This window comes from Harmonia axyridis, chromosome 3, assembly GCF_914767665.1.
Source record: "Harmonia axyridis chromosome 3, icHarAxyr1.1, whole genome shotgun sequence".
Classification (NCBI taxonomy): domain Eukaryota; kingdom Metazoa; phylum Arthropoda; class Insecta; order Coleoptera; family Coccinellidae; genus Harmonia; species Harmonia axyridis.
Window position 1 is genome coordinate 4140483 of NC_059503.1, and position 26408 is coordinate 4166890.

The 26408-nt window shown below is 37.4% G+C and overlaps 1 protein-coding gene across 1 annotated transcript; it reads right to left on the reverse strand.

Annotated features, from left to right (window-relative positions):
• Positions 1-23694: 23694 nt before the first annotated feature.
• On the reverse strand, positions 23695-25925 carry LOC123676341. Its single transcript, XM_045612192.1, has one exon. It carries the CDS (start codon positions 25740-25742, stop codon positions 24345-24347), a length of 1398 nt encoding a protein of 465 aa, XP_045468148.1. The 5' UTR covers positions 25743-25925; the 3' UTR covers positions 23695-24344.
• Positions 25926-26408: the final 483 nt, after the last annotated feature.

Here is a 26408-nt window from a genome sequence, read left to right on the forward strand (position 1 = left end):
CTGGTACCCTTAAGCAAGCAAACTCTGTTTCTGTTTTTTATTTTACTCAAGAAACATTGACACAAAACATACCGATGAGGACTATTACAGACTCAGTTTAGACTAGTTAACTCATGGCATTCGACTAACTCAACTATCTCAAAGGGATTATGGAAATAATTTTCATCACTAAGTTGTTGCTATTGTCCTCTCTTCTAATGCAGAGTACGAGCATCATCTGTTGTTCTAAACTTAATTGGGCGTTAAGCAGTAGACCAATTACAACTTCTTGTTTAGTTACCATTAGCTGTGATGAATATTAGGATACAAAGTTACATAAATCAGTAAACCTATAGTATACCGGCGCATTCACCATTTTGCAACGCAATTACAAAATAAACGTTGTTCGAAATGTCAACTGGTGAACTGTGAGAATTATTTATACCCTATAACCTTAACAGAAGTTCGAATTTTGAATAAATTGAAAATTTTCAAAAATTGGTCCAGTGGTTTCTGAGTTAACTTGTGACAAACACACAACTTTTACGTATTTCCCTGTTAAAACAAGGAATCCAACGACTAATTCCCTCCACGATTCAAATAATATCTCCGAGCGCGCGTATAACGCAATTCCAACAAATTCCCTACGCCCAATTGTCCCCCCGAACCGCCCATGGTAACGTCCTGGGCGTCAATTCATCCGGCAATAATAAACCTGCAACATAACAGTTTGAAGCACTGCCGGTAGGCGGCGTGGATGAAAATTGAATTAGGACCCATATCAGTACCAGGAAACTGGAGAGAGCGACGTGGCGAAAAATGCGGAAATGAAACCATAGTTGCCGGTTGATACGGCTCGAATGTGGAAGGGCACGGTGGCGCTGCCGCGTTCAGGGTTGCAGATCGGGTGAACGACCGACGTCGACCCAGACCGACGGCGAAGGAGGGCGGCGACCGGCGGCATCGATCTGTCCTGCTCCCGCGCTCACTGCACCCGGAAGAGACGTTGCCAGGTCTGGCGGTTTTTACGGAGATTTAGGGAAAAGTGGCAGGTGGTGCTGCAGGGTTTTTGGGGAGGTATGGCGGGAAATTTTAGGCTTTAAGGGTGTCCGTTGTTTGGAGGGAGGATCTCAGAATCTGTTCGAGCTAGAAAAAAATGAATAGCACATTTTTGAGCTCGATTTTTGAGAGAATTAATTTGGTGAAAAGCAACCTTATAACTTCAACTGTTTTCAAAAATGAAGGGTTCTCATAACTTCTTATTACTGGAGCTATAAAAATGAAACAAACACATTCTAATGGCAATTTTTTTTCAGTGGAATCCATTGGAGTAAACATTTGTTTTTTGTTGCAATTCGTTTTGGAGTTGTAACACGAATTTGTGTTTTTTTAAGGTGAACCTCAAAAAAATCTATAAAAAATACAATTGCCTTTTTTCCCCTCTTCTAAACTATATAACATGATATATAAATTTCTTATCAAACAATAAAAATCATGAAAAGCTTCAGTTTCTCACAAAAAATCAACCATGTGTTTATAATCAAAATACTCAGTGGCCACCAAGGTCTTCATATTTGAGACCGTCAAATCCTTTCAACATTTTCCAATTGATAAACGAGCATTTTTATGATGTAAAATCACTTTACTGTGTCTCTCGTTGTATTACGGCCGTTTGTCTTTGAATGCTCAGCTCAAAAGCATTAATTTCGTTCGATAACGGTTGCCTGTGATTGTTTCAGTCGGATTCAACAACTCATAATACACTACGCCGAGCTGGTTCCACCAAATACTGAGCATTAACTTGGAACCGTGGATATACGGTTTGGCCCTTGACGTGGAAGCATAGCCGGGATATCCCCAAGATTTTCTGCGCTTGGGAATATCGTAATGAACCCATTTTCCATCTACAGTTACAATGCGATGCAGAAATCCCTTCTGTCTTTGCCTCGCAAGCAGCTCTTCACAAGCAATCAACATCTCTCGGCTTCAACTAGTACGGCACCCAATATCCTTGTTTTTGAATCATCCACAAGGTTTCTGGCGTTTTGAGATGGCTTGTTGCGTCACTCCCAATGATCTTGCCAATTCTTGTTGCGTTTGACGATTAAGTAAAGCCCCCAATTCGGAATCTTCGAAAACCTTCTCTCTTCCACCGCCATTCTGGTCTTCGACGTCAAAATCTTCGAACTTGAAGCGTTGAAACCACTCTGAGCACGTTCAATCAATAATAGAGGCCTCATCATAAATATCTGAGAGCATTAGATGACCCTAAAGTGCTTTAGTTTCGAGAAACTATGATTGCAAAATTTTCTCCATTTTTGTATTGAATTTTAACAATTTCAATGCGTTGTTGAGGCGTATATCATTCCATTTTTAATTTTACTTGTCAAAAGATGACAGCTGCCCAGATACGAGAGAAGTTATGCAATTAAATTCTAAATTACAACTGGAGCATTCACCATTTTGCAACACGGTGTCCAAACAATCCGTTCGACATTTCGAGCTCAACGTTCGAATGAAAAATCAACTGGCGCAATTTCTATAGGATCCCAATCGTCCGCAAGGACCTCAGAGATCAAACCATCTCTATAATCCTGGAGATATCAAGAGAAATCCGTCTACGACAGAATTCATCAATCAGCGCTTTCATCAAAGCCATTTTGAAACATGAATTTCAAATCATCCAGCCAGGAATTATCCTTTTGAATTGACGAACTCTGGGCCGTTCCTTGTTTTAATGGACGACGTGCAGCACTTGCATCCTGTCATTCCATTAGGATAAGGACAATCCTTCGAATTCGTCAATGGAAAATGTGGATTGAAGTGCAGAATTAAGTTGGCTTTGGGTTTAGCACTCGATCGATATATTCCATTAGGGATTTGTACGTTCAGGTAAATGAACAGCCAGGCTGATTGGAGGTTATGTCTGGTTTCTACGAGTTTGAGGTATGTGGCGAAATTTGATGGAAATTTCATACCGATTGGATTTCCGCAACTGATTGTTTGGGCGAGTTGTGGTTGATTTGAGAATCGAATGAGCCTCGGAGGAATCAATTACTCCAACTATCTGGAATAGGGAATATTTCGTCGGTTATCCATTCCGAAATATTAAAATTTACTAGATCAATAACCCAATTTGTCTAACACATCAAAAACACTATCGGAATTTCTCAAAGGCTGGACCTATATTGGCTCTGTGCAGGGATCCTTCTAATATATTATCGATTGATATATGGATGATTAATCGGTACCTCACCATAGTTACTATGACGAGTGGAAGAAAGAAGCAAAGAAGTACTATATCAATCGATAATCCTACTAATTTATTATCGATTGATAGTACCGATTAATAACGTATCAATCGATAATGAATTAGTAGGATTATCGATTGTAAATCGATAATAAATTAGTTGGATTATCGAATGATACGTTAATTATCAATCGATAATTCTACCAATTTATTATCGATTGATAGTACCGATTAATAAAGTATCAATCGATAATAAATTAGTAGGATTATCGATTGATAATTAACGTATCATTCGATAATCCAACTAATTTATTATCGATTGATATTACCATAGTAACTATGGTGAGGTACCGATTAAGAACGTATCAATCGATAATAAATTTGTAGGATTGCACCACTGGTCCGTAAGACTCTACACTGAAAATTATTAAACTGAAATATGTGATACAGATATTGCTCAAAATTTAATCGAATCCCAAACTCTAAAAACACAAATAAGCGCCATGCAAAATGATTTCACAAAGTGTTTTGCCTGAAAAAAACCTCTGTCCCCATCTTAACGTGTTCGCACAACTTGTTTTCCCTGCTGGAGTTGAACAAATAGGCCTATTCCGACTACACATTTCCTAACAGATAGAGTAAGAGCCTTTATTGCCTGGGGATTCGGGGTTTATGTCCTGTCTAGAAACGAGGGACGAGGTTCATTTTCCTCCCTTGTTTTTATGGGCCCTTATCGGAAAATGCAGCATCCGTGCTACTTGCCGGACTGCTCAAATATTTATATGTTTAATTCGTGAAGTGGTCTACGCTGTTTGGAGCGTTCTGCCGCTTAACTTGCAACTAGGGAAATGAGTTTGTCGTCCTAATGCAATCAAACGATGAGCTGATTGAAAATCGTTACTTCATTTCGGTGTTGTCGACGTATTTACAACTTTGTCGGTGTTGAGGTTGTATTTGAGTATTGATTCCAACAGTTGTTGGTCTTATCTGACTGATAAATTGTTAGCACTGAGTTTTTTGGATAAACTGACAGATGGAAACATGGTCGAGGATTTTCCAATTCGAGGTTACATTTTGGAGAACCTGCTATCTTGGCAGCTGTATTTTTGATGCTGTCATATTTTGGCATTTAGCAAGAACAAACTACGCCATTACTAAATATGAAACGATACCCGCTTCAAAAATGCACTGAAATTGTTAAAATTCACTACAAAGATGGTGAAAGAACTGCAGTCACAGTTCTCAAAACTAAAGCACTTTTAGTTTGTCGTGAAGCACCTTCTCGGTCCGCAAAAGTTGATCTTGTGAAAAAATTTGAGCTCTGTTGGGACAAGTTAGAGACATGAAGAATTTTCGAGGAATTCTTTCGAACCTACCTAGGGCTCGAATACTTCTTTAGACGGTTAACAAATTGAGAGACTGAATTAACATAAGGACAGGGGTACTTTTCTGGATTTTTGTTTTATTCAGTTCAATTTTTCCTCATCTCTGCCTTATACTTAAGAAACTTACTGAATTTATCATCTCAACACTTGTAGATTTATTTCATAAAAATTGCAGGAATCGTAGCTCAATTGTTTCTCTAGTAGGTAAGTATTTATAGGTAGTCATAGATTTTCTCTCTTACCCTCATCCATGAAATATAAATTCAAATCAACATTTACAACGGAAATTTGTAGATTTTAATATTATTTTTTGGTTGATGTAGACTGATCAATAAATTATTTATTATTATAATCAATAAATTATTAAAATTTGATCGTAAATATAGCCATTATTCAGGATCATTTTAATAATTAGACACCAGAATAAAGGAACATATAAGAAATTATAATCAGAGGAGTGCATTCGAGATACATTTGAAATCAACTAAACATAAATTTGACAAGAAAAAAGACATACAACTATTACATAGGGAGAGGAAGCTAGTTGGATATACTTGAGATATATGAGATGAAGAAAAACTTGAAGAAGAACGCAACCTTTTGTCTGAATAACCAAACTGAGACCAATCTCTCATTGAAGCCCATATTTGAAAACCTAATTTAACTCCAAGACACTAATTTAATGTGGGCAGATGATTTACTCTGTGAGATTTGAATAGCGCAGTGTTTGTTTTCAGTGGTTGACCGTGTTTTTAAGAACATAACCCTAAAATTGAAATTAATACTTTCGTGAGAGTTCTAGAGAATTTTTCAGTCGTTTTGTTGTTTGTTTTCCGATTGAATATTAGTGTGAATACTTTTTTGATTGACAAGTAAGCATATTTTGTGTTTTATTGTAAGAATTTTATTAAAAACTGTAAATAATCTTCTAGAGCTCCTGAGGTTGCCTAGCAGGCGAAACTAGTCGAGTAGTTTTCAAAATGAAAATACAGTGAGTACAAACTTCTTTTTTCTCTCAATAAATTATTACTTTAAATTATGAATTCTAAAGTTTGGATTGTATTTCAAGACAAAAAAGTATACATATATCAGATTGTGGAGGTTTTGGCACAAAGTTTTGATAATATTTTCAATTTGTTTTCGAATGAATTTTTTTTTTAATTTCAATTGTGTACGTAAAGAGTTACACTGAAAACAGACCGTTTGCTATCGACCAACCAATATTGATGAATTGAGTAGCTAGTTCTAATTGATCGTTTTTTGATCAAATACAATCGAAGTCCAATTTAGATAATGAAGTTCCCGATCACGGTATTCGTGTACTGAAAGCCGAGAAACGTCTTCGACTCTGCAATCTCTCTTTCGATTCGATTAATCGATTCTGATTCCACTCCAGATTGGGTGAATAATGGAATGAAAATTAATTTCATTACCCGATAATGGAAAGAACAGAGTCAATGGCCAATTTGAATAAGCGAAAGGTGATATAAGGGGCGATCCATAGAGTGATATCCATGTCTCCAACATGGTTAGATTACGTTGTCGGATTGTGATATATTTTCAAATCCACAATTTTATTATATCGTTATGAATGTATATTATATTGAATGAAATATATTTATTTGAGTGATTTCCGATTAAATATGCAAATTTGAATATTTGGAATCCGATATTTTTCCTCATTGTCAAATTTAAAATGAGCAGAATATTAATTATTTTCTGTATCTACCTGCTGAAATCCAAGATTTGGCAACTTTTGCTCTCTTAGTGTCGTCGGCGCGCTTGAAGTTTGTTTCCTGAATTTCTGCTATATTTAGGTATCTATTTCAATATATTTTGAGTTAATATGAAACATTGATTCACTATGGTACATAAGAAGTGCGTTCTTTGTGGAGAAACTCGCGAATTTAGTGAAATATCGTATCACTGATATGTTTTCAGTTCCGCGCGCTTCATGTCAAATTTGATAGTTCATGTTGGGGACAAAATTTGCTCACTGAAAATGACATAAGCTCCCTCTATCTATGTTCATTACTCTGAGGTTCACACTAACATAATCACCGCTAAATAACGCAACAAATTTAAGCCACCCTAAAGTTCTAATATCGGTTTTACAATGTTCCACGTCTGTGTCTTCAAGTCCTCACTTCTTTATTTCCTTCATTCAACTTCTCCTAGGTCCTCCACGTCTTCTTTCCCCTCATGGTTTCCATTCCATCACTTGTTTAGGTATCCTGTTCATCTTTGATATTCTCCACTATATTTTCTTTTCATTTCATCATAAATTATTTTTTGACCTGAAGGGGGGTTTGATTTGAGTGAGAGGAAAGACATGAGAAATAATTTTGGCTAGACAGATTAGGAAACTTGTGTTTATAGAGTTCTAGGAACTCCAAATTTTCTCAAATAACTATCAGCAATAAAAAAGAGCAGTATCTGGAGAAGATGACTTGCAGAATATCCCATAAATCAACGTCCAAAGCTAGAGCGTTTTCTCAACAACTAATCAGATCCCGGGAGGCGTTCCACAAATTGAGAGTTTTCTCCTTCAAAAGCGAGCCTAAAAGAGTGGCACCTTTTGACGTTATGTACACAAGAAACAATGTACAAGGCCTGGATGCTCGCTCGGTTCATACGTACACCCCAATTTTAATTAAAACGAGCAAACAATTCGGGTTTTCTCCCTTAGCAAGAGAGTTCTCGGCCGGATTCTGATTGCTCGGAAAAAACACGATGTTCAATGCCCACACAGAAGCCCAACAATGCGAATTTCTGTTTGCACAGGAATTAATTAGAGTATGCCGTTGTTTTGTGTAAGGAGATTTTCAGCCGGTGTGTGCTCAGTGGGTTACAACAAAATTGGATATTTTCGTTGACGGCGATTCTTTATGGTTTTAAATTCAGCAGATGTATAAGGTGATTCAACATATTAATCAGCGGATTATTCATACTGTTTTGTGGAAAAATGTAAATACAACATACAATCCATTTTGCTTATTAGAAGATATGAGTGTGACCAAGTTCAAATAAAAATCTCACTGATTTTGTTTCAGTAGCTTTTGCCAGCTCGTTTAGTAAGATCAAATGAATTTCATTGGAAGGCTTATAAGAAGAATAGTATTCTTCTTCTTACTTTAGGAGTTAGTCCAGCATTTTCTGTCGTAGGATTTCACATATGCCTACTTATGCGTTTCGTCCCTGGTACACACACCGGACTTGTCAGTGTGACTTTGGTATATTTGTGTGTGCCGTGTCACAGACGCTTGGGGAATTTATTATATCGGGAGCCACCGGGACTCGAACCCGGCACCTTGTCGCATCTCGGTGAGGGAGAGTCTACACTCTTACCCTCTAGGCCACCGAGTGCTGTGTTTATTGTTGTTATGTGGAGCTTCATGAGCCGCCACATGACTCCCTCCCCAGTGACGGAGGAACGAAACTTATGCGTGTTACGAGGTCATCGGTGCAGCCGGGTGATTGCCGCCTAATCAGAGCTGCACCTCGCGGCATCGTGCGGACGATGAATGCCGCCTATTCAGGTCCGCTATACCGCGGCAGACCAAGGAGCACGTATTGCACGTCTTGGGAATGGGCGTCTAGAGTTTCCTTGGAAATTGCAGATATATGGGAGCTAGGCATCAACCTTCTGCTTTCCAGGACACATCGTTAAGACGGCCATTCCCATCACGTCGGGGTCACCAATGTAGGATTTCACATATGCCTACTTATGCGTTTCGTCCCTTGCACACACACCGGACTCATCAGTGTGACTTTGGTATATTTGTGTGTGCCGTGTCACAGACGCTTGGGGAATTTATTATTATCGGGAGCTACCGGGACTCGAACCCGGCACCTTGTCACATCTCGGTGAGTGAGTCTACACTCTTAACCTCTAGGCCACCGAGTGCTGTGTTTATTGTTGCTATGTGGAGCTTTATGAGAAGCCGTCACACTGTAATGCTTCTCATTCTTGGGATGCCAAGGTACTGCGCTTGGGATTACCATAATGAACCAATTTTTCGTCTTCAGTCACAATGCGATGCAGAAATCCCTTCCGACTTTGGGGATGAAGGCTTCATCATCGAGTCGAACTATATTGTTTGAGATTGTTCCAGGCTCAAAATTCAACATTGTTACGAAATTATAGAGCGCTCTGTACGTAGAACGAGAGCTCGAAAACCAGAGGGCAAAACATGTCTAGTTTATTTGGAAGGGTTGAAATTTAAGGGTTTTTAAAAGTTATACACTTCCATTGCCTGAAAATCAAGATGAAGAAATGATTCCTTCATTAATATCCTGAGAACTGCCAAAGGGCCAAACATGTCCATTTTTATGTCGGTAAGGGTTGAAACTTAAGGGATGCTAAAAGTTATACACCCCCATTGCCAGGAAATCCAGCTGAAGGAATGATTCCTTCATTAATATCCTTATAACAGCAACCTCTCTGACAAGCCGGCTTTCCAAAACGAAAAACTTTCTGCGGCTATTTTTTCCACCCCCTCTACGCCCATCAATCAAACAACCCCGACCTGACAGGCTGTTAGCCCCAGGTGCAATCATTCAGAGCCGGGGATGCAATCAAAGTTGCACGTAGCGAAAGGTTACTACCCTCACCTTGTCCGGGACAGGGAAGTCGGACCTGGAGAGCAGGAGAGGGGGTTGCACGCTGCCTCCCGGAGCCCGGAGAAACACAGGAAGTCGTTAAGCTCGGCTTAAATGTATTTGGCGGCTTTCGATTGAGGCAGCCCCCGGTAAATTGAATACGTCCTTAAGGGGCTTAATACGCTGAATATTCATAAAAAACGGGGCGGTTTCTGCCGAAGAAACGAAAAGAAAACTTCGTGAAAGTGATAGATGGAAGAAAAAAAAGATGAGGAATATTCGAAATTATTTTTATAATTGGGAGGCAGTAGCGTAAAGGGGAAAGGAATGTACTGAAAGGAATTTTCCGGTTATTTTCGTATTGGGGGATGAAGTGAATTCAATTTTCACCACCGGGGTTCAACGGAATTGGGTTTTTTGGAATTCTGTCAAGGGGGTCTAACGTGATTGCTAAATAAACGATTGTAGCGGGTTGTTGGGGAAGTTTGGGCAGTTTTTCTTATTCTTACACCCTCGTTTCATCTCAGGGTTTGAAAAAACACATTTTTTGAAAGTTTGACATAATATACATAACAAATTCGAGGGAAACGAAACAATTGCACGGAGTTTTCACCCAATATCGATCTTGACGAATGGATTAACTCTGAATAAAGCTAAAATAATAAAGACAGTGGCCATTTCCAGCTAGCATCACATGACAAAATTCCAACATGACCCAAAGTCTTTATCCAAGGAACAAAGAAGATGAAAGCTAGCAGATGATATCAGTAGATGAGTATAGAGCAAGTATCATCATGCACATACCATGGCGCCGAACAAACAAGTAGCCGAAATCTGAAAGAAGAGGTGCAGAGTGAAATACCAAAAGCTTTCCTGATATCAGATACCTGTTAAACATAATATGGAGAAACTAACACTTGATCACATCTATATCATTGTCTGAAAATACAAAACAACTGTTAGGCCAACCATGGCATATGCTAATAAAACAAGAGCCCAAAATTCCCAAACAAAAAGACAACTAAGAACAACAGAGATGCGAACACTGAGAAATCTAAAAGGATATAACGGGTGTTTTTTTTTTTCGAGGTATATAACTTCAGGTTGGTATTACTGTTCGAGATGGCGACCGATTTAACAGCTGTCAAGTGCTTTATTCTCAGTTTGGTTTGCCAATTCATCATGAATAGACTCACGCCTGAACAACGCTTGCAAATAGTGCAATTTCATTTCGAAAATAATGCTTCTGTGCGGAATACGTATCGCGCACTACGTCCATTTTATTTCGTTTAGCGATGAAGCGCACATCTGGTTGAATGGCTAGGTCAACAAACAAAACTGCCGCATTTGGAGTGAAGCTAATCCTCAAGTGTATGTCGAAACACCGTTACATCCAGAAAAACTGACTGTTTGGTGCGCTTTATCGGCTGGTGGAATCATTGGTCCGTACTTCTTCAAAAACGATGATGGCCAGAACGTTACAGTCAATGGTGATCGGTATAGAGCCATGATTACTAACTTTTTCATTCCTGAATTGAACAGCCATAATGTCCAGGAGCTGTGGTTCCAACAAGACGGCACAACATGTCACACAGCTCGTGCCACAATCGATTTATTGAAAGACACGTTTGGTGACCGCCTAATTTCACGTTTTGGACCTGTGAATTGGCCTCCAAGAGCCTGTGATTCAACACCGCTAGACTACTTTCTGTGGGGCTATGTAAAGTCATTGGTCTATGCGGATAAGCCACAAACCCTTGATCATTTGGAAGACAACATTCGCCTTGTTATTGCTGATATACGGCCACAAATGTTGGAAAAAGTCATCGAAAATTGGACGTCCAGATTGGACTACATCCGAGCATGCCGTGGCGGTCATTTGCCGGAAATCATATTTAAAATGTAATGCTACAAGATTATCTTGCGGATAAATAAAATTCATGTCAATCGAATAATCCATCGTTGTTTTATTGCAATTTAAAGTTCTATAGCTCTGAAAAAAACACCCTTTAGAAGAAAATAACTGGAATGAAGAGGAAGAAACCCATTCGGGGGATTTGAAGCTTATTCCGAAAGCTTCCGTAGAAGAAAATGGTAAACTCAGACAAGAGGTGTATATCCATGGTAATCGCAAACACAATGCTTTGGTAAATAATACCATGACACAAAATTCTTGTTGACCTCTCCTGCGTCATGTACCATCCTCTTCTGCGCAGAAACAGTCAATCCAATAATTTTTCTCAAACATTTAAGACCCAAAACACTGTAAACTTTCATCCAGAGTGATATTTCATATGTAGAGAAGCCGTGGCATATGTCATGCAGGAAACATCACTCTCTAGCTCATAAAACAAATAATCAAACTGTTTTGTTATCCAGGTTGACATGATAAATGTACGAGATGACATTTTCTTCCATCCCAGTTGCCGTAGAACGCTGAAAAACACCAGGGATGCTGCTGCAGTCTACCGAGAGATGTATCTCGCATTCATCTGAATTTCTTTGTCATGGAATATTGAAAACAAGAAAACAAGAAGACATATGGGGGATCTCTCGAATTCGTCCCCACGTTTCTAGGCAACGGGAGATGTGGAGATAATGAATTTTTTTCATGTGATGGATTTGAGCTGAAACGGCATTTGATGTCCAATTTTCTTATCTCTCCCGTATGGAGATGAGAAGAGAGGGGGAACAGCAAACTTCATTACTCTGAATGTGGAGTAATGGAATTTTCATGAAATGGGAAATTTGAATGGCAGTAAATCTCCAATTTGCGAGATGGAATAATTCTGTTTTTGTTTGCTGTATTTTGTAACGAAACAATTGAGCGAGTAAGCCAAGTCTTAGGCACCATTGTTCATGAAAATTTAGGCAATACACGAGAAATGATGGAATTGGGAAAGGAAGAAGAGTATTCAATTAAATGTAGGCATGTAAAGGCCATGATATGATCCTTGATACCAGAACAAGACTGCTGAAATGATATATGAATTCATTCTTACTTTATTACATTAATTATGAAGAACCAGACAGAGAAAAGTAAAAAGTCAAATGGCCACCACAGCAACTGTTCCAGCATCTTAATCCTTTTCATGGAATTTTCCATGACCAATTCGTACATTTTCGGCTGTATGTCCTCGATAACTTCAGGAATTCCATCTTCAAGGTCTTGAATCCATTATGGAGCATTTGTATAGACCTTATCTTTCATGTGGCACACATGACAAAGAAAAGAGTCTAAAGATGTTAAATCTCAAGATCTTGTTGTCAATTGTGATCCCTCGTCGAGAACTAACACGGCTAGGAAACTTTTTTTGCAATATTGCGATTGTTTCGTTGATTGTGTAGCAAGTAGCACCGTCTTTAAGCAAAATACGGTGTAATATCGTTTGAGGAATGCCTAATTCTCAATATCGACGAGAAGATGAAAAACTTGGATTTTCGTCAACACTGTGGGATGTAGCTGCCATATTCTCAGTTGTTCTTGAGTGCCTCACAGGGTTTGGATCCTTCACAATGCAATTTCTCAAATGACGTACTAATCGCCCAACTGCAAGAATTTTCGTGATCTACATAGTCGAATCAATCAATAAAATTATACAATACTCCCATGAAGGAACTTTTTTTTTTTCAATTTTCTAAGCGTTGGGTATGGAAAATTTTTCGACATTTTTTTCAGGTGGGATCGAAATTCGGCTAATCAGGGATCATCAATCCTGGCACCGCTCACCGATTCTTCGTAGAGCTCACGGTTTCGAGGAAATTTGAACTCGAAATTTGGGAAAAAATTGAATTTGCCTCGAAAAATCGTTATATCTCCTGAATTACTCGTCACAGACCACTCAAATAAAAACGTTTATGAACATCAAGTTCCCATCTAAGACATACTGAGGTTTCAAGGGCGTAGCTTACGTCCGGGAGAAGTTGCAGCCTAGGGAATATTATCAATTTTTTTCTCGCAAATTTCAGATTTTTACCTCTAATTCCTGGAATAATGTATTGATCACCCAACTGCAAGCCTTTTCGTGGTCTACATAGTCGAATCAATCAATAAAATCATACAATATTCGCATGAAGGAATTTTCATTTTTTTCAATTTTCTAAGGGTTGGTATGGAAAATTTTACGAAAATTTTTCAGGTGAGATCGGAATTTGCCAAATCAGGAATCGTCAATTCTGGCACCGATCACCGATTCTTCGTAAAGCTTACGGTTTTGAGGAAATCTGAATTCAAAATTTGGGAAAAAATTGAATTTCCCTCAAAAAATCGTTATATTTTCGGAATTATTCGCCACAGACCCTTTAAATAAAAAAGTTTTTTGAACACCAAGTCCCGATCTAAAACTGAGGTTTCAAGAGCGTAGCTTACGTCCAGGAGAATTTGCAGTCTCGAGAATATTATCAATTTTTTTTTACCTATAATCTCTCGAATATTATGGAGGGTGTTTTTTTTAGAGCTATAGAACTTTAAGTTGCAATAAAACAACGATGGATTATTCGATTGACATGAATTTTATTTATCCGCAAGATAATCTTGTGGCATTACATTTCGAATATGATTTCTGGCATATGACCGCCACGGCTGGTTCGGATGTAGTCCAATCTGGACGTCCAATTTTCGATGACTTTTTCCAACATTTGTGGCCGTATATCGGCAATAACACGGCGAATGTTGTCTTCCAAATGGTCAAGGGTTTGTGGTTTATCCGCATAGACCAATGACTTTACATAGCCCCACAGAAAGTAGACTAGCGGTGTTAAATCACAAGATCTTGGAGGCCAATTCACAGATCCAAAACGTGAAATTAGGCGGTCACCAAACGTGTCTTTCAATAAATCGATTGTGGCACGAGCTGTGTGATATTTTGCGCCGTCTTGTTGGAACCACAGCTCCTGGACATCATGGTTGTTCAATTCAGGAATGAAAAAGTTAGTAATCATGGCTCTATACCAATCACCATTGACTGTAACGTTCTGGTCATCATCGTTTTTGAAGAAGTACGGACCAATGATTCCACCAGCCCATAAAGCGCACCAAACAGTCAGTTTTTCTGGATGTAACGGTGTTTCGACATACACTTGAGGAATAGCTTCACTCCAAATGCGGCAGTTTCGTTTGTTGACGTAGCCATTCAATCAGAAGTGCGCTTCATCGCTAAAATAAAATGGACGTAGTGCGCGATACGTATTCCGCACAGAACCATTATTTTCGAAATGAAATTGCACTATTTGCAAGCGTTGTTCAGGCGTAAGTCTCTTCATGATGAATTGCCAAACCAAACTGAGAATAAATCATTTAGCAACTGTTAAATCGGTCGCCATCTTGAACAGTTATGCCAACTTAAAGTTATATACCTCGAAAAAAAACACCCTATACTAATCTGAAAGATGGTAGAAAGTAGTGGCCTGCGTAAGCAAAGTTGTACACCTCTGTAAGTGAAATAAATAATTTTTTTCTGGGTGTAGTAATTCTGAAGACATTCAGAATATGTCACCTTAATCACTCTTTTCCACCCTTTCCATCCCAAATAACCTTAACTATCTACCTTTCTAATCTTGTCCTGAATCAAGGGAAGAAGTTTTCCCAACATAGCTCCCTCAGAAATGTCCAATTTATTACGTCTTCGTAATACTTTTACGAGGGCAGGTTGCCGCTTTTATTGCCTCAGTTTTCAGACGACGTCCAGGCAAAATCACACCCTGGAGATGAGTAGGGGATGCTGGGCGACATGGGGTGAGTTGATGGACCTCGAGTCTTTCAGGCTGCATCTCCACAAAATTGGGCAAGTGTTGATACAGGCGATAAATCAGATATATAATGCGGAAATATTCCATTTCGCATCCATTCGCATAAACGGAAAATATGTGGTGGTGGAGGTGAGCCTAAATTTACTTTCTGCAATAAATATAAATCAAGTTGGAACATGTACGAATGGGAAAAAGGAGGAATCCGAATTGAGGGTTTATAGAATTTCCTGTTATGTTGGCCCAACCCGTTGGAGATACATCAGTTTGATTTAAAGGGTGAATTTACGATACAATTGTGTCTTTTGGGATGGCGCTGACGAAAGCTACGAAATTTTCATCAACAGATCAACTTGTTAGTTTGTGTATTCAAAAATGAGTTAACATTAAATACAGAAATTATTTGAATGCATTAAAGATTATTACGAATGGTGGGTTAATTGATTTTGCATTGGACAAATTCAAAACTCTCCTGATTTAAACAATTCACCAGAATTTTGTGCACAGTTGAAATAATTTGCCAACGAAATTTCATTTTACTTCTAACTTCCTTATTTATGTTAAATTGACAGAAGTCATTAGGAACTTCATTCAGCTCCAGTGAAAACCACTTTTTTTGACTAAACTAAAATTGTCAAACATTCGGTCCCTCCACTTTTTTTAATAAAGCAATGGGACATTGAACTGTTACTTATATTCATTCTTCAATTCCTCTTCATTAAATTTATTAAAGATTAAAAACATTAAAGAAAATTAATTCTGGTTAGTTATTTCAGAAAACTACCATTATCTAGCCAACTAGTAAATCAATAACCATAACGAACAAAACTGCTTCAATCCGTCCCTGTTCTTCCTTAGGTAGTTCCTAAAATTCTCGATAGAGGTTGCTTCGGATGAATTTTCAGATAATATCGCTATTCCTTCATAGATGGCGCTGATGAAAAAACAATTATGCAGTGACTTTATAAAACAGTGGCGAAAATTCGTTCAAATACGCTCTATTAGTGTGACGTCACACACCGCCATTTTTGGTTCTCCTGTCCGTGTTCGGAATCCAAAAAAAAAAATTGTCATTCAAGTTAGTACGGTGTCGTTGAAAGAATTGGCTTATTTTCATAAATAAGAGTATTTGAGGAACGATTTCAGTATTAATTGATAGACAGAAGGAACGAGGTTAATACCAGTAAGTTTGAATCCTGCATTATTCCCCAGATTTTGTAAAAAGCCGTGTTTATTAGTTGAACTTCAAGTTCGAACTTACTGGCATTAATCTCGTTCCTTCTGTCTATCAATTAATAGTAAAATCGTTCCTTAAATAATCTTATTTATCAAAATAAGCCAATTTCTTCAACGACAACGTACTAATTTGAATGACAATTTGTTTGTTTGGCTACCGAACACTGACAGAAGAACTAAAATGGCGGTGAGTGACGTCATCACTAATAGAGCGTATTGAGCATAAAAATGACGAATAACGGGGTTTAACTAAAAGACTTGAAAATCGATTGACTGAACTGACACTTCGTCAAAATTAAAATTATTCGGCCTGATGAATTTGTATGAAGAATAAATTTTTTCAACTGAAGAATATCTACTTCAGCGACTTAATGAAATAGGCCTTACATTCCGAATAAATACCAAAAATCATATAAACAGAGAATGTAAACAAAAAGCCGCCATATTTAGGCTCAGAAACCAGCTGCAAATCAAAAACGAGACCACTCGTGCCACCACTGTGTTTTATTGTCACTGTAATAAATTTTAATTTGAACCTATTTTTTATATAAAATGATATTATCAAAAATGTAGATATAAAGGTGTTCTACAATCTCTATAACAAACTTTGGCAGAAAATAGGTGTGCTCATTCCCAAGAGTAATAAACATAGATTGAGGGAGTATACGCAATTTTTACATGTCCCGAACATGGTTAGATAACGTTGTCGGATTGTGATATATTTTCAAATGCACTATTATACTATATCGTTATGAATGTAAAATATATTGAATGAATTTATTTATTTCAGTGATTCTTGATTAGATATGCACATTTGGATATTTTAAATCCGATATTTTTCCTAATTGTCGAATTTATAATAAGCACAATATTTATTATTTTCTGTATCTACCTGCAGTAATCCAAAGTTTAGCAACTATCGCTCTCCTAGTGTCATCGGCTGTTTCACGTCGTCTGGCGCGCTTGAAGTTTGTTTTCTGAATTTCTGATATATTTAGGTATTTACTTCAATATATTTTGAGTTAATATGAAACGTTGATTCACTATGGGACATGAGAAGTGCGTTCTTTGTGGAGAAACTCGCGAATTGAGTGAAATATCGGATCACTGATATGTTTTCATGTCCAATTTGACAGTTCATGTTGGGGACAAAATTTGCTCACTGAAAATGACTCTATCTATGTTCATTACTCTGAGGCCTGAGCCTACGAACTTTTCAACCTACCTTATGAAGATTTTGTGGTTGCTACAATTTTGGTAAATGAATATTACGTTGTCGCACCCTCCAATTCAACCCCCAATTGTCAAAATAATGACAGACTAGCCAACATAATTGTTCAAACCCAAACATCTAAATAACACATCATTCGAGAAAGTACCAGAACCGCTTTTCGTAGAGCCAGACGCCAAACATGCCCTTGTATTACCAAACGTATTAAATATATGACCAACCAATTTGCATTCGTTAAATAAATACAGTCCGAACCGTCGATTCGGATGAGACCAACGAGATAATTAAAAACCTCGTGTATAATTCGCTTGGATAAGTGGCACAGCTTTTTCTTGTGCGCGTTGCGAAACCAAAGAAGACGAAGAACAGAATAATGATGTCAGTGTTCAAACATATTCGCACCTTGAGACCAGTCCAGCTGTTGATAAGGTTGGCAGCACCTGCCTTGGCACATGCCCGGCGTACATTCTTACTTTCGTTGAATTATTTAACTTCGTTTCAATTGCAGGATTTGAGGGTAATTTGTATTGGGATGATTGCGAAAATTTTTTGAGTCTGTGCTAATTTCTCTTAAGATTGCGCAATTATTATGAGGATCCACACATCTTCAGTTGTCGAAAATTGACAAACCAACCGATCAATTTGATCACATTGCAAATTTAAGATTATTAGGCCAATTGAAAAGTCCTCAGTCTGATGCACAGATGGCGGTACTAGTATTAAATCCATATTATGATTTTTAGTTAGTACCAACCTTCAAACGATACGTGTCAAAATTTGACAGCAGTCCGACCATAAGTTTGTGAGATATTGCGTTGTGAGTGTAGCTACTCTTGTTATTCGAAAAAAGATGGAAAAAAAATAATATCGTGTGCTGATGAAATATTGCTTTTCGAAGGGAAAAAATACAGTTGAAGCAAAATCTTGGCTTGATGAAGAGTTTTCGGGGTTTGCATCAGGAAAATCAACCATAATTGATTGGTATGCTAAGTTTAAACGTGGTGAAATGAGCACCGAAGACGGCGAACGCAGTGAACGCCCGAAAGAGGCAGTCACCGACGAAAAAATAAAAAAAGCAAACGTGTTAATGATTCTGAGCAGTGTTTGAAGATGTTTAAGTGCAATAAACCTGAATTTTTGCGTCGAAATGTAACAATGGATGAAACATGACTCTATCATTTCACTCCGGAGTCCAATCGACAGTCAGCTGAGTGGACTGCACACGATGAACCGAATCCAAAGCGAGGAAAAACACAACAGTCAGCTGGCAAGGTTATGACATCAGTATTCTGAAATGCGCAAGGTATAATATTCATTGATTTCCTCCAAAAGAGCCAAAACATCAACATCGTTTATTATATAGCACTATTGGATCGTTAAAAGGATGAAATCGTTAAAAAACGGCCCCATTCGAAGAAAAAAAGGTGCTGTTTCATCAAGACAATGCGCCGTGTCACAAATCAATAAAAACAATGGCAAAATTGCATGAATTGAGCTTAGAATTGCTTCAGGATCCATCGAATTCGCCAGATCTGGCCCCCAGCGACTTTTTTTCGTTCTCAGACCTCAAAAGAAGCTTGCTGGAAAGAAATTTAGCACCAATGAAGAAGTAATCGCCGAAACTGAGGCCAATTTTGAAGCGAAAGACAAATCGTACTATAAAAATGGTATCGAAAAGTTGGAAGATCGCTATAATCGCTGTATCGCCCTTTGAAGGCAACTATGTTGAATAATAAAATCGAATTTTTCAAAAAAATTGTGTTTTACTATGATAGACCGGGGACTTTTCAATTGGCCATGCACGTGTTTTTAATTAATTATACATTTTCATCGCTAGGGTGAAAAAATTCTATCGATTCAATCGTTATTTCGATATTATTATTCATTGTTCAAATCTAAAAAACTCACTTCATATGAATTGACAAATTGAAAGCCTGTAATAAATTCTGATGTGCTTCATTTTAATATCAACTTTCAATCATCAGGAAAGAAATCCTTATTCATTGTTTCTATTTTGGAAGTAATTCTTTCCTAAGTTAAGTGAAAAAAATATACCCCTTTTGGGTATCATTTCAACCCATTAAGCCAGTTTCACACCCCTACAATCTCCCCTTACACAATCGTCATAATTGAAACATGAAACAGCAACAACACCGCGTATCTCCAGGAGGTGCAGACTACGTCTTCTGAGAGAAGCAGCTCTTCATTAGGGATGCTCGGTATTGGAATTTCATTAGAACGTTCTAATTAGATTCCGTTCATATAACTTATGAAGGGTTGAATTGCAGCCGTAGTTTCAATTACCGCCAATTGTTTCATGCTGATGTGGTAGATTCGCCAGAATATCTGCTCGCTAACTTGGATGATGTTAAATACCCGCTGCAGTTATCTGTAATGCATTCTATTCGTTATGCAAACAGGATGTAATGAGTGTAAACCGAAGCATTTTAGTTTTAGTTGAGTAAGAATGAATGAGAATAGAAGAAGGTGTCGTTGAATGGATGCAATTTATTTGGTTCGGTCATATGCAGAGGTTGCATTGGGTCAGATTACCTAAGCAGGGAGTTTCAAAAAGAATGAACTCAAGAAATGTGACTGAAGCCCTACCAGAAAAAACACATTTTTTCTTAACAATTCAAACGGGTACTTTTTTTCGAGGTATATAACTTAAGTTGGCATTACTGTTCAAAATGGCGACCGATTTAACAGCTGTCAAGTGATTTATTTTTATTCTCAGTTTGGTTTGGCAATTCATCATGAATAGAATCACGCCTGAACAACGCTTGCAAATAGTGCAATTTTATTTCGAAAATAGAGGTTCTGTGCGGAATACGTATCGCGCACTACATCCATTGGCGATGAAGCGCACTTCTGGTTGAATGGCTACGTCAACAAACAAAACTGCCGCATTTGGAGTGAAGCTTATCCTCAAGTGTATGTCGAAACACCGTTACATCCAGAAAAACTGACTGTTTGGTGCGCTTTATGGGCTGGTGGAATCATTGGTCCGTACTTCTTCAAAAACGATGATGGCCAAAACGTTACGGTCAATGGTGATCGGTAAAGAGCCATGATTACTAACTTTTTCATTGCTAAATTGAACAACGATGATGTCCAGGACCTGTGGTTCTAACAAGACGGCGCAACATGTCACACAGCTCGTGCCACAATCGATTTATTGAAAGACACGTTTGGTGACTGCCTAATTTCACGTTTTGGACCTGTGAATTGGCCCCCAAGATCTTGTGATTCAACACCGCTAGACTACTTTCTGTGGGGCTATGTAAAGTCGTTGGTCTATGCGGATAAGTCACAAACCCTTGACCATTTGGAAGACAACATTCGCCGTGTTATTGCCGATATACGGCCACAAATGTTGGAAAAAGTCATCGAAAATTGGACTTCCAGATTGGACTACATTCGAGCCAGCCGTGGCGGTCATATGCCAGAAATCATATTTAAAATATAATGCCACAAGATTATCTTGCGGATAAATAAAATTCATATCAATCGAATAATCCAACGTTATTTTATTGCAATTTGAAGTTCTATAGCTCTAAAAAAAACACCCTTTATATTATTTCGTAAGGGATCTACTTTGAAGGCTATACAATAAATTTGTACGAATAATATACATTATTTTTTCATTGACTAATTGCCGATACTTCATTTGACATGTTAATAGAAAAACCGTGAAAATGAGCAAATTAAAAGATAATTAGGTATCGATTTCAATTAGTCCTCGATCAAAATTGCATATATCCGGTCAAACCAACAAAAAGCAACCAACACTTTGGCAGTTGGTAGTTATTAAAATACAACTCCGGATCCAATTTAGATGAAGTATCCCATCTACGAAATATTGTGGGAAAAAATCATAATGTTCAGAACCCTCATTCTACACATGCCATCTGCTTTACATAATGTGAGATGACCAGTATCAGACTGTCAGCTGTCCTAACTTGTTTTCAACTACCTGCCTGTAATAACAATATTTGGCGGATGTTATCTCACAATCTATATTTTTGACCCCGATGTATATTTTCTGTGGGACCTTGGGAATAACAAGGAATTCTTTCACTTCCATCAAATAATTTAACTCTTATTTGCAATTTTTGAATGGTCTTAAATAAAGGGTATTTTTTCAGAGCTATAGAACTTTAAATTGCAATAAAACAACGATGGATTATTCGATTGACATTCAAATTTTATTTATCCGCAAGGTAATCATGTGGCATTACATTTTAAATATGATTTCTGGCATATGACCGCCACGGCTGGCTCGGATGTAGTCCAATCTGGACGTCCAATTTTCGATGACTTTTTTCAACATTTGTGGCCGTATATCGGCAATAACACGGCGAATGTTGTCTTCCAAATGGTCAAGGGTTTGTGGCTTTTCCGCATAGACCAATGACTTTACATAGCCCCACAGAAAGTAGTCTAGCGGTGATGAATCACAAGATCTTGGAGGCCAATTCACAGGTCCAAAACGTGAAATTAGGCGGTCACCAAATGTGTCTTTCAATAAATCGATTGTGGCACGAGCTGTGTGACATGTTGCGCCGTCTTGTTGGAACCACAGCTCCTGGACATCAAGGTTGTTCTATTCAGGAATGAAAAAGTTAGTTATCATGGCTCTATACCGATCACCATTGACTGTAACGTTCTGGCCATCATCGTTTTTGAAGAAGTACGGGCCAATCATTCCACCAGCCCATAAAGCGCACCAAACAGACAGTTTTTGGGGATGTAACGGAGTTTCGACCTACACTTGAGGATTAGCTTCACTCCAAATGCGGCAGTTTTGCTTGTTGACGTAGCCATTCAACCAGAAGTGCGCTTCATCGTTTAACAAAATAAAATGGACGTAGTGCGCGATACGTATTCCGCACAGAACCATTATTTTCGAAATGATGCACTATTTGCAAGCGTTGTTCAGGCGTGAGTCTATTCTTGATGAATTGCCAAACCAAACTGAGAATAAATGACCTGACAGCTGTTAAATCGGTCGCCATTTCGAACAGAAATGCCAACTTAAAGTTATTTACCTCGAAAAAAAACACCCGTTACATTGAAAACTTTTTCAATTGATATTTTTGTTTTTTCTTCAGAGACTAGATATTTTTCGTCAAAAGAGGAAATAATACACTAAAAATTAAAATTTTGGATGTTTTCATTCCATATAAAGACAAAAAGTATCAAAGATTTTTCAGCATCAAAACAACAAGTGGTAGATTCAAAATTTAAGGAGACTTTCTGCACCACTTCAATCTCAACATTGACACCCACCAAGTATTCTCAATTTACACAAAAAACAAACAAAGCCTCCTGCGTATCCCATCTGCTGATTTTAATAGCACCCAAACATACCGTTACTGAACACCTTGTATTGGGCACAGCAGACATTTCAGTTGCGCCATATGGACATCAAAGACCTAAAATAGGTCATTCTTGTAATGAAATATTGTAATACGTTATGGTTATTGTCTAGTGGAAAGAGCGGCATTGGAGCTTTTGTTGTTGCGACTCAAAAAAAATATACGATCTTTTCTGATTGACAGTTCCACGGTGTAATAAAAATGAGGAGAAATCCAGATTGGGTCGTAAAAATGAAACAGCAAATTATGTATTGACACGAATGTCGTTTTGGGCCTTTCGTTTATATGTTTCGAAAGTCGTGGTTTTCTCCAGCGTAGATGATTCGGTTCAGGGATTTACTCATTTTTATATTTGTATTTAATTACTTCAACATTTTGCGAGTTTTATTTCTGAATGGTTAAAAAAAGCATTGCAAAGGTAATATGTACTATCAGTCATTTAATATTTTTTATTAACCACACTGTATATGTCAGAAAATATATAGAAGATTAGCTATCGATATGAAAAACTTGTTGATTTTATCCTTTAAAATCTAAGGATCGAGTTCTCGATTTAGATCAATGCGATATATAAATATATGAAATTTCCTTAAAAGGCCATTAGATCTCAAGTAGAGCACAGTATAGTTGACAGATGCATTTCTCCAATGAAAATTTAAAGGAATACAATTGAAAATTTTACAATATAAATATAATGAGACAAGTTTTCATTCGAAGTTGTTCAATTTCCTAAATTCCCAATAAATCGACATGGAATAAGCCCTCATTTTGTAGTTAAATTTACCATAACACTTCCTCTTTCATTCTTAACTGTCATATTGTTATTACCAGAACGAATTCATTGTCTTCACAGTAGGGTATTCTCAAAGGTATTGAAACTAGATGTTATATACAATGTCCATTTATGTTTCAAGGTATAGAATTCAAGTCTTCGGGTAAAATTGATTTGAACCCGTAAAATACATTGTAGGTTTATGTAGTCAACCCTACTTCTCAGAAACTTATCATTCAAGAAAAAGAATACGTGTAATAAAACCATTTCAGACGGTTGATCTTCAAATGATTCTTTTCCTTAATAATTCTCAGAAGATCAGCACATTGAGTTTGAAATTTCTTCATTTATCATGATAATCATATTCTGTCACTTGACAAAAGTTTTTATAAATATTGAAAAGCGAATATACAGCAGATGACAATATAATTTTTGGAAGTTATAAAAACATTTTGACAACTTCATTACTAATATTAATTTTGAGAGATGATATCGTTCATTCTTTGCTGAAAAACTTTGAAATTGAATATTATTATATTTAAAAGGGTGAATATTCAGAATGTTTCAATAGTTCACAAAAGTTGTTCTATAAAATTCAAGTCTTCAAGAGTATGCAAAAGTTGTTATTTAACAATACTTTGATCATTAGGAACATGGAAACATTTTATTCAAAAGTTGTAACATTTCACTTCAAGAAAAAACTATACTGTTCGAATGAGAATAATAAAAACAAACAATAAACCACTAAAAACTAACACATTGTTCATTGGAAGTAACCGGTTATGGTAAGAACCGCATTCTTGTCTTTCACCTTCATTTTCTTCAAGTCCTCCTTACTCTGAGCAATAGAATACTGATCCTCCAGCCTCTTCAAGAACAATACGTTCTTCATTCTAACTCCTTTGAACGTCAATTCGCAAGAAAAATTCCTATCTTTAGGTCCTAAGAAAACAACAACCCATCGGATACTATTCTTGGAAAGCATAGACGTACAATGAAATATGCCAAGTCGACTGTCACAAACAAAAAAATCACTATTTCTAGGGAAATCCACTGGCGTGTCCTTGTAGATCTTGCAACTAGGGTGCTTGATTCTGAAGTGGGAATGAAACTCGACGAATTTACCCTTAAAAGAGCAGTCTTGCATGCAACGGTACACACAAAAAGAACATTTTATCTCGTGGTTTCTTATCTCGTTGTACATAAAGCTTTCCATACACCCTTCTTGGTGATAACGGCATAGATGAAGGCATTTCCTGCTGTAGTCCTCCAGGTCTTTGTTGCGATTGTCTGTGACTATACCGTAACAAACTTTGCAAGATTCATATCTACACTCAGCACATATATTGTGGCCGTTTTCGCATAGGTAAATTGGTGGTAGCATATTGATGAAACAGTTGGAGCAGCTCAAGTCTGTTATGACCTTCTCAGAAAACAGTTCTTCAGGGATTCCTAAAAAACTGCTGTACCTCCTGCAGTGTCTGTTGTTCTCCAGCAAACTAAAGTTGAGCGCGCTCATGTTATCTAAGGCATCTTCTTCTTGGGCTCTACCTTTTGGGTCTCGTAACTCCAAGTCACCATTCAATATCTCATCGATTTCATCATCTTCGATCACAGTGTTTTCGTTGGATGAATGCTCAGCTTCTTCTTCTTCATCTATGGTTCCATTTTCAAAGCTAACTGAAGTGTCGGTTTGTTCGAACGAATCTTCGGATTTAGTTGATATACTGAAATTGCACTGTATCGAGTTTACATTCTCGTGGAGGAGTCTCAAATATCCTAAGTTTACCAACCAAAAACCATCAATAACTTGGAAGATGCTTGGTCCATTTCCAAAGTAATCAGGAAAGTAACTTTGTTCGTCTACTTTGAGTATGATGTCATAGAATATTGAATTCGCTATTTTCTGGGGGCCCAAGTATCTCAAACCAATTTTGAGGTAGTCATTGTCTATTTTCAACTGTATCAAGTATATTTCTTCGTTCAGGAACAACAATCGATTTTCTGAACATATCCTCAAATCCACATCCACTTCACTGCTGTGCAACAAGAGATCCTCGTGTTCTTTTATGAAATGGTCCAGGATATCCTGTGAAGAACCTTGCCAGGAGCACTGTAAACTCTTATCAGTTGGACAAATGTAAACCGCGTTGAGTGACATGTCAAAAACACTTTTCACTTGCGATTCTATGCCTCCGAAACTGAATTTTCTACTGTGGATACGAATTTGCTGGAACTGCGAAAATTTTATCAACACTTAATAGAGTAGGTAGATAAGATAAATAAGTTAAATACAGATCACATGGAAGGAAATATGTCCATGAATTCGTCGAGTGTGTTTAGGTATAAAAATGACATCATGAAGTACGATATGTTGTATATTACTCTAGTGCACTTAATGTTTGCCAGGTAGTTTGAAGGTTTTACGAGTATTGGCTTTAATCGCTGTTCAGATAATTTAGGAGATAGACAATTTGATAAATTATCATGCTAGCTTTCTCATTCAGATGGGTTTCAAAGTTATGAATTTTCGGAGCGAATATAATATTAGCAACTCTTCTTTTTAGAATTCGATCTTGAAAAATTTGCAATATAATAATTCGTTTACATAAGGTTCTTTCGTGATAATAACAGATGACTATCGTCAATACGATATTTATTTATAAAAAATAATTCCTAATCTTGATAAACTAACCGAAAAAAATTATGTTAATGTTAATCTGAAATGACTTCTAGCGTGACCCCTTCAAAGAATGAGTTTCCAAACGAATTGTATATCTAAACAGTTCCGTGGTTTTCAAAGGCGCAAAAGGTTCTGAAAATCTCA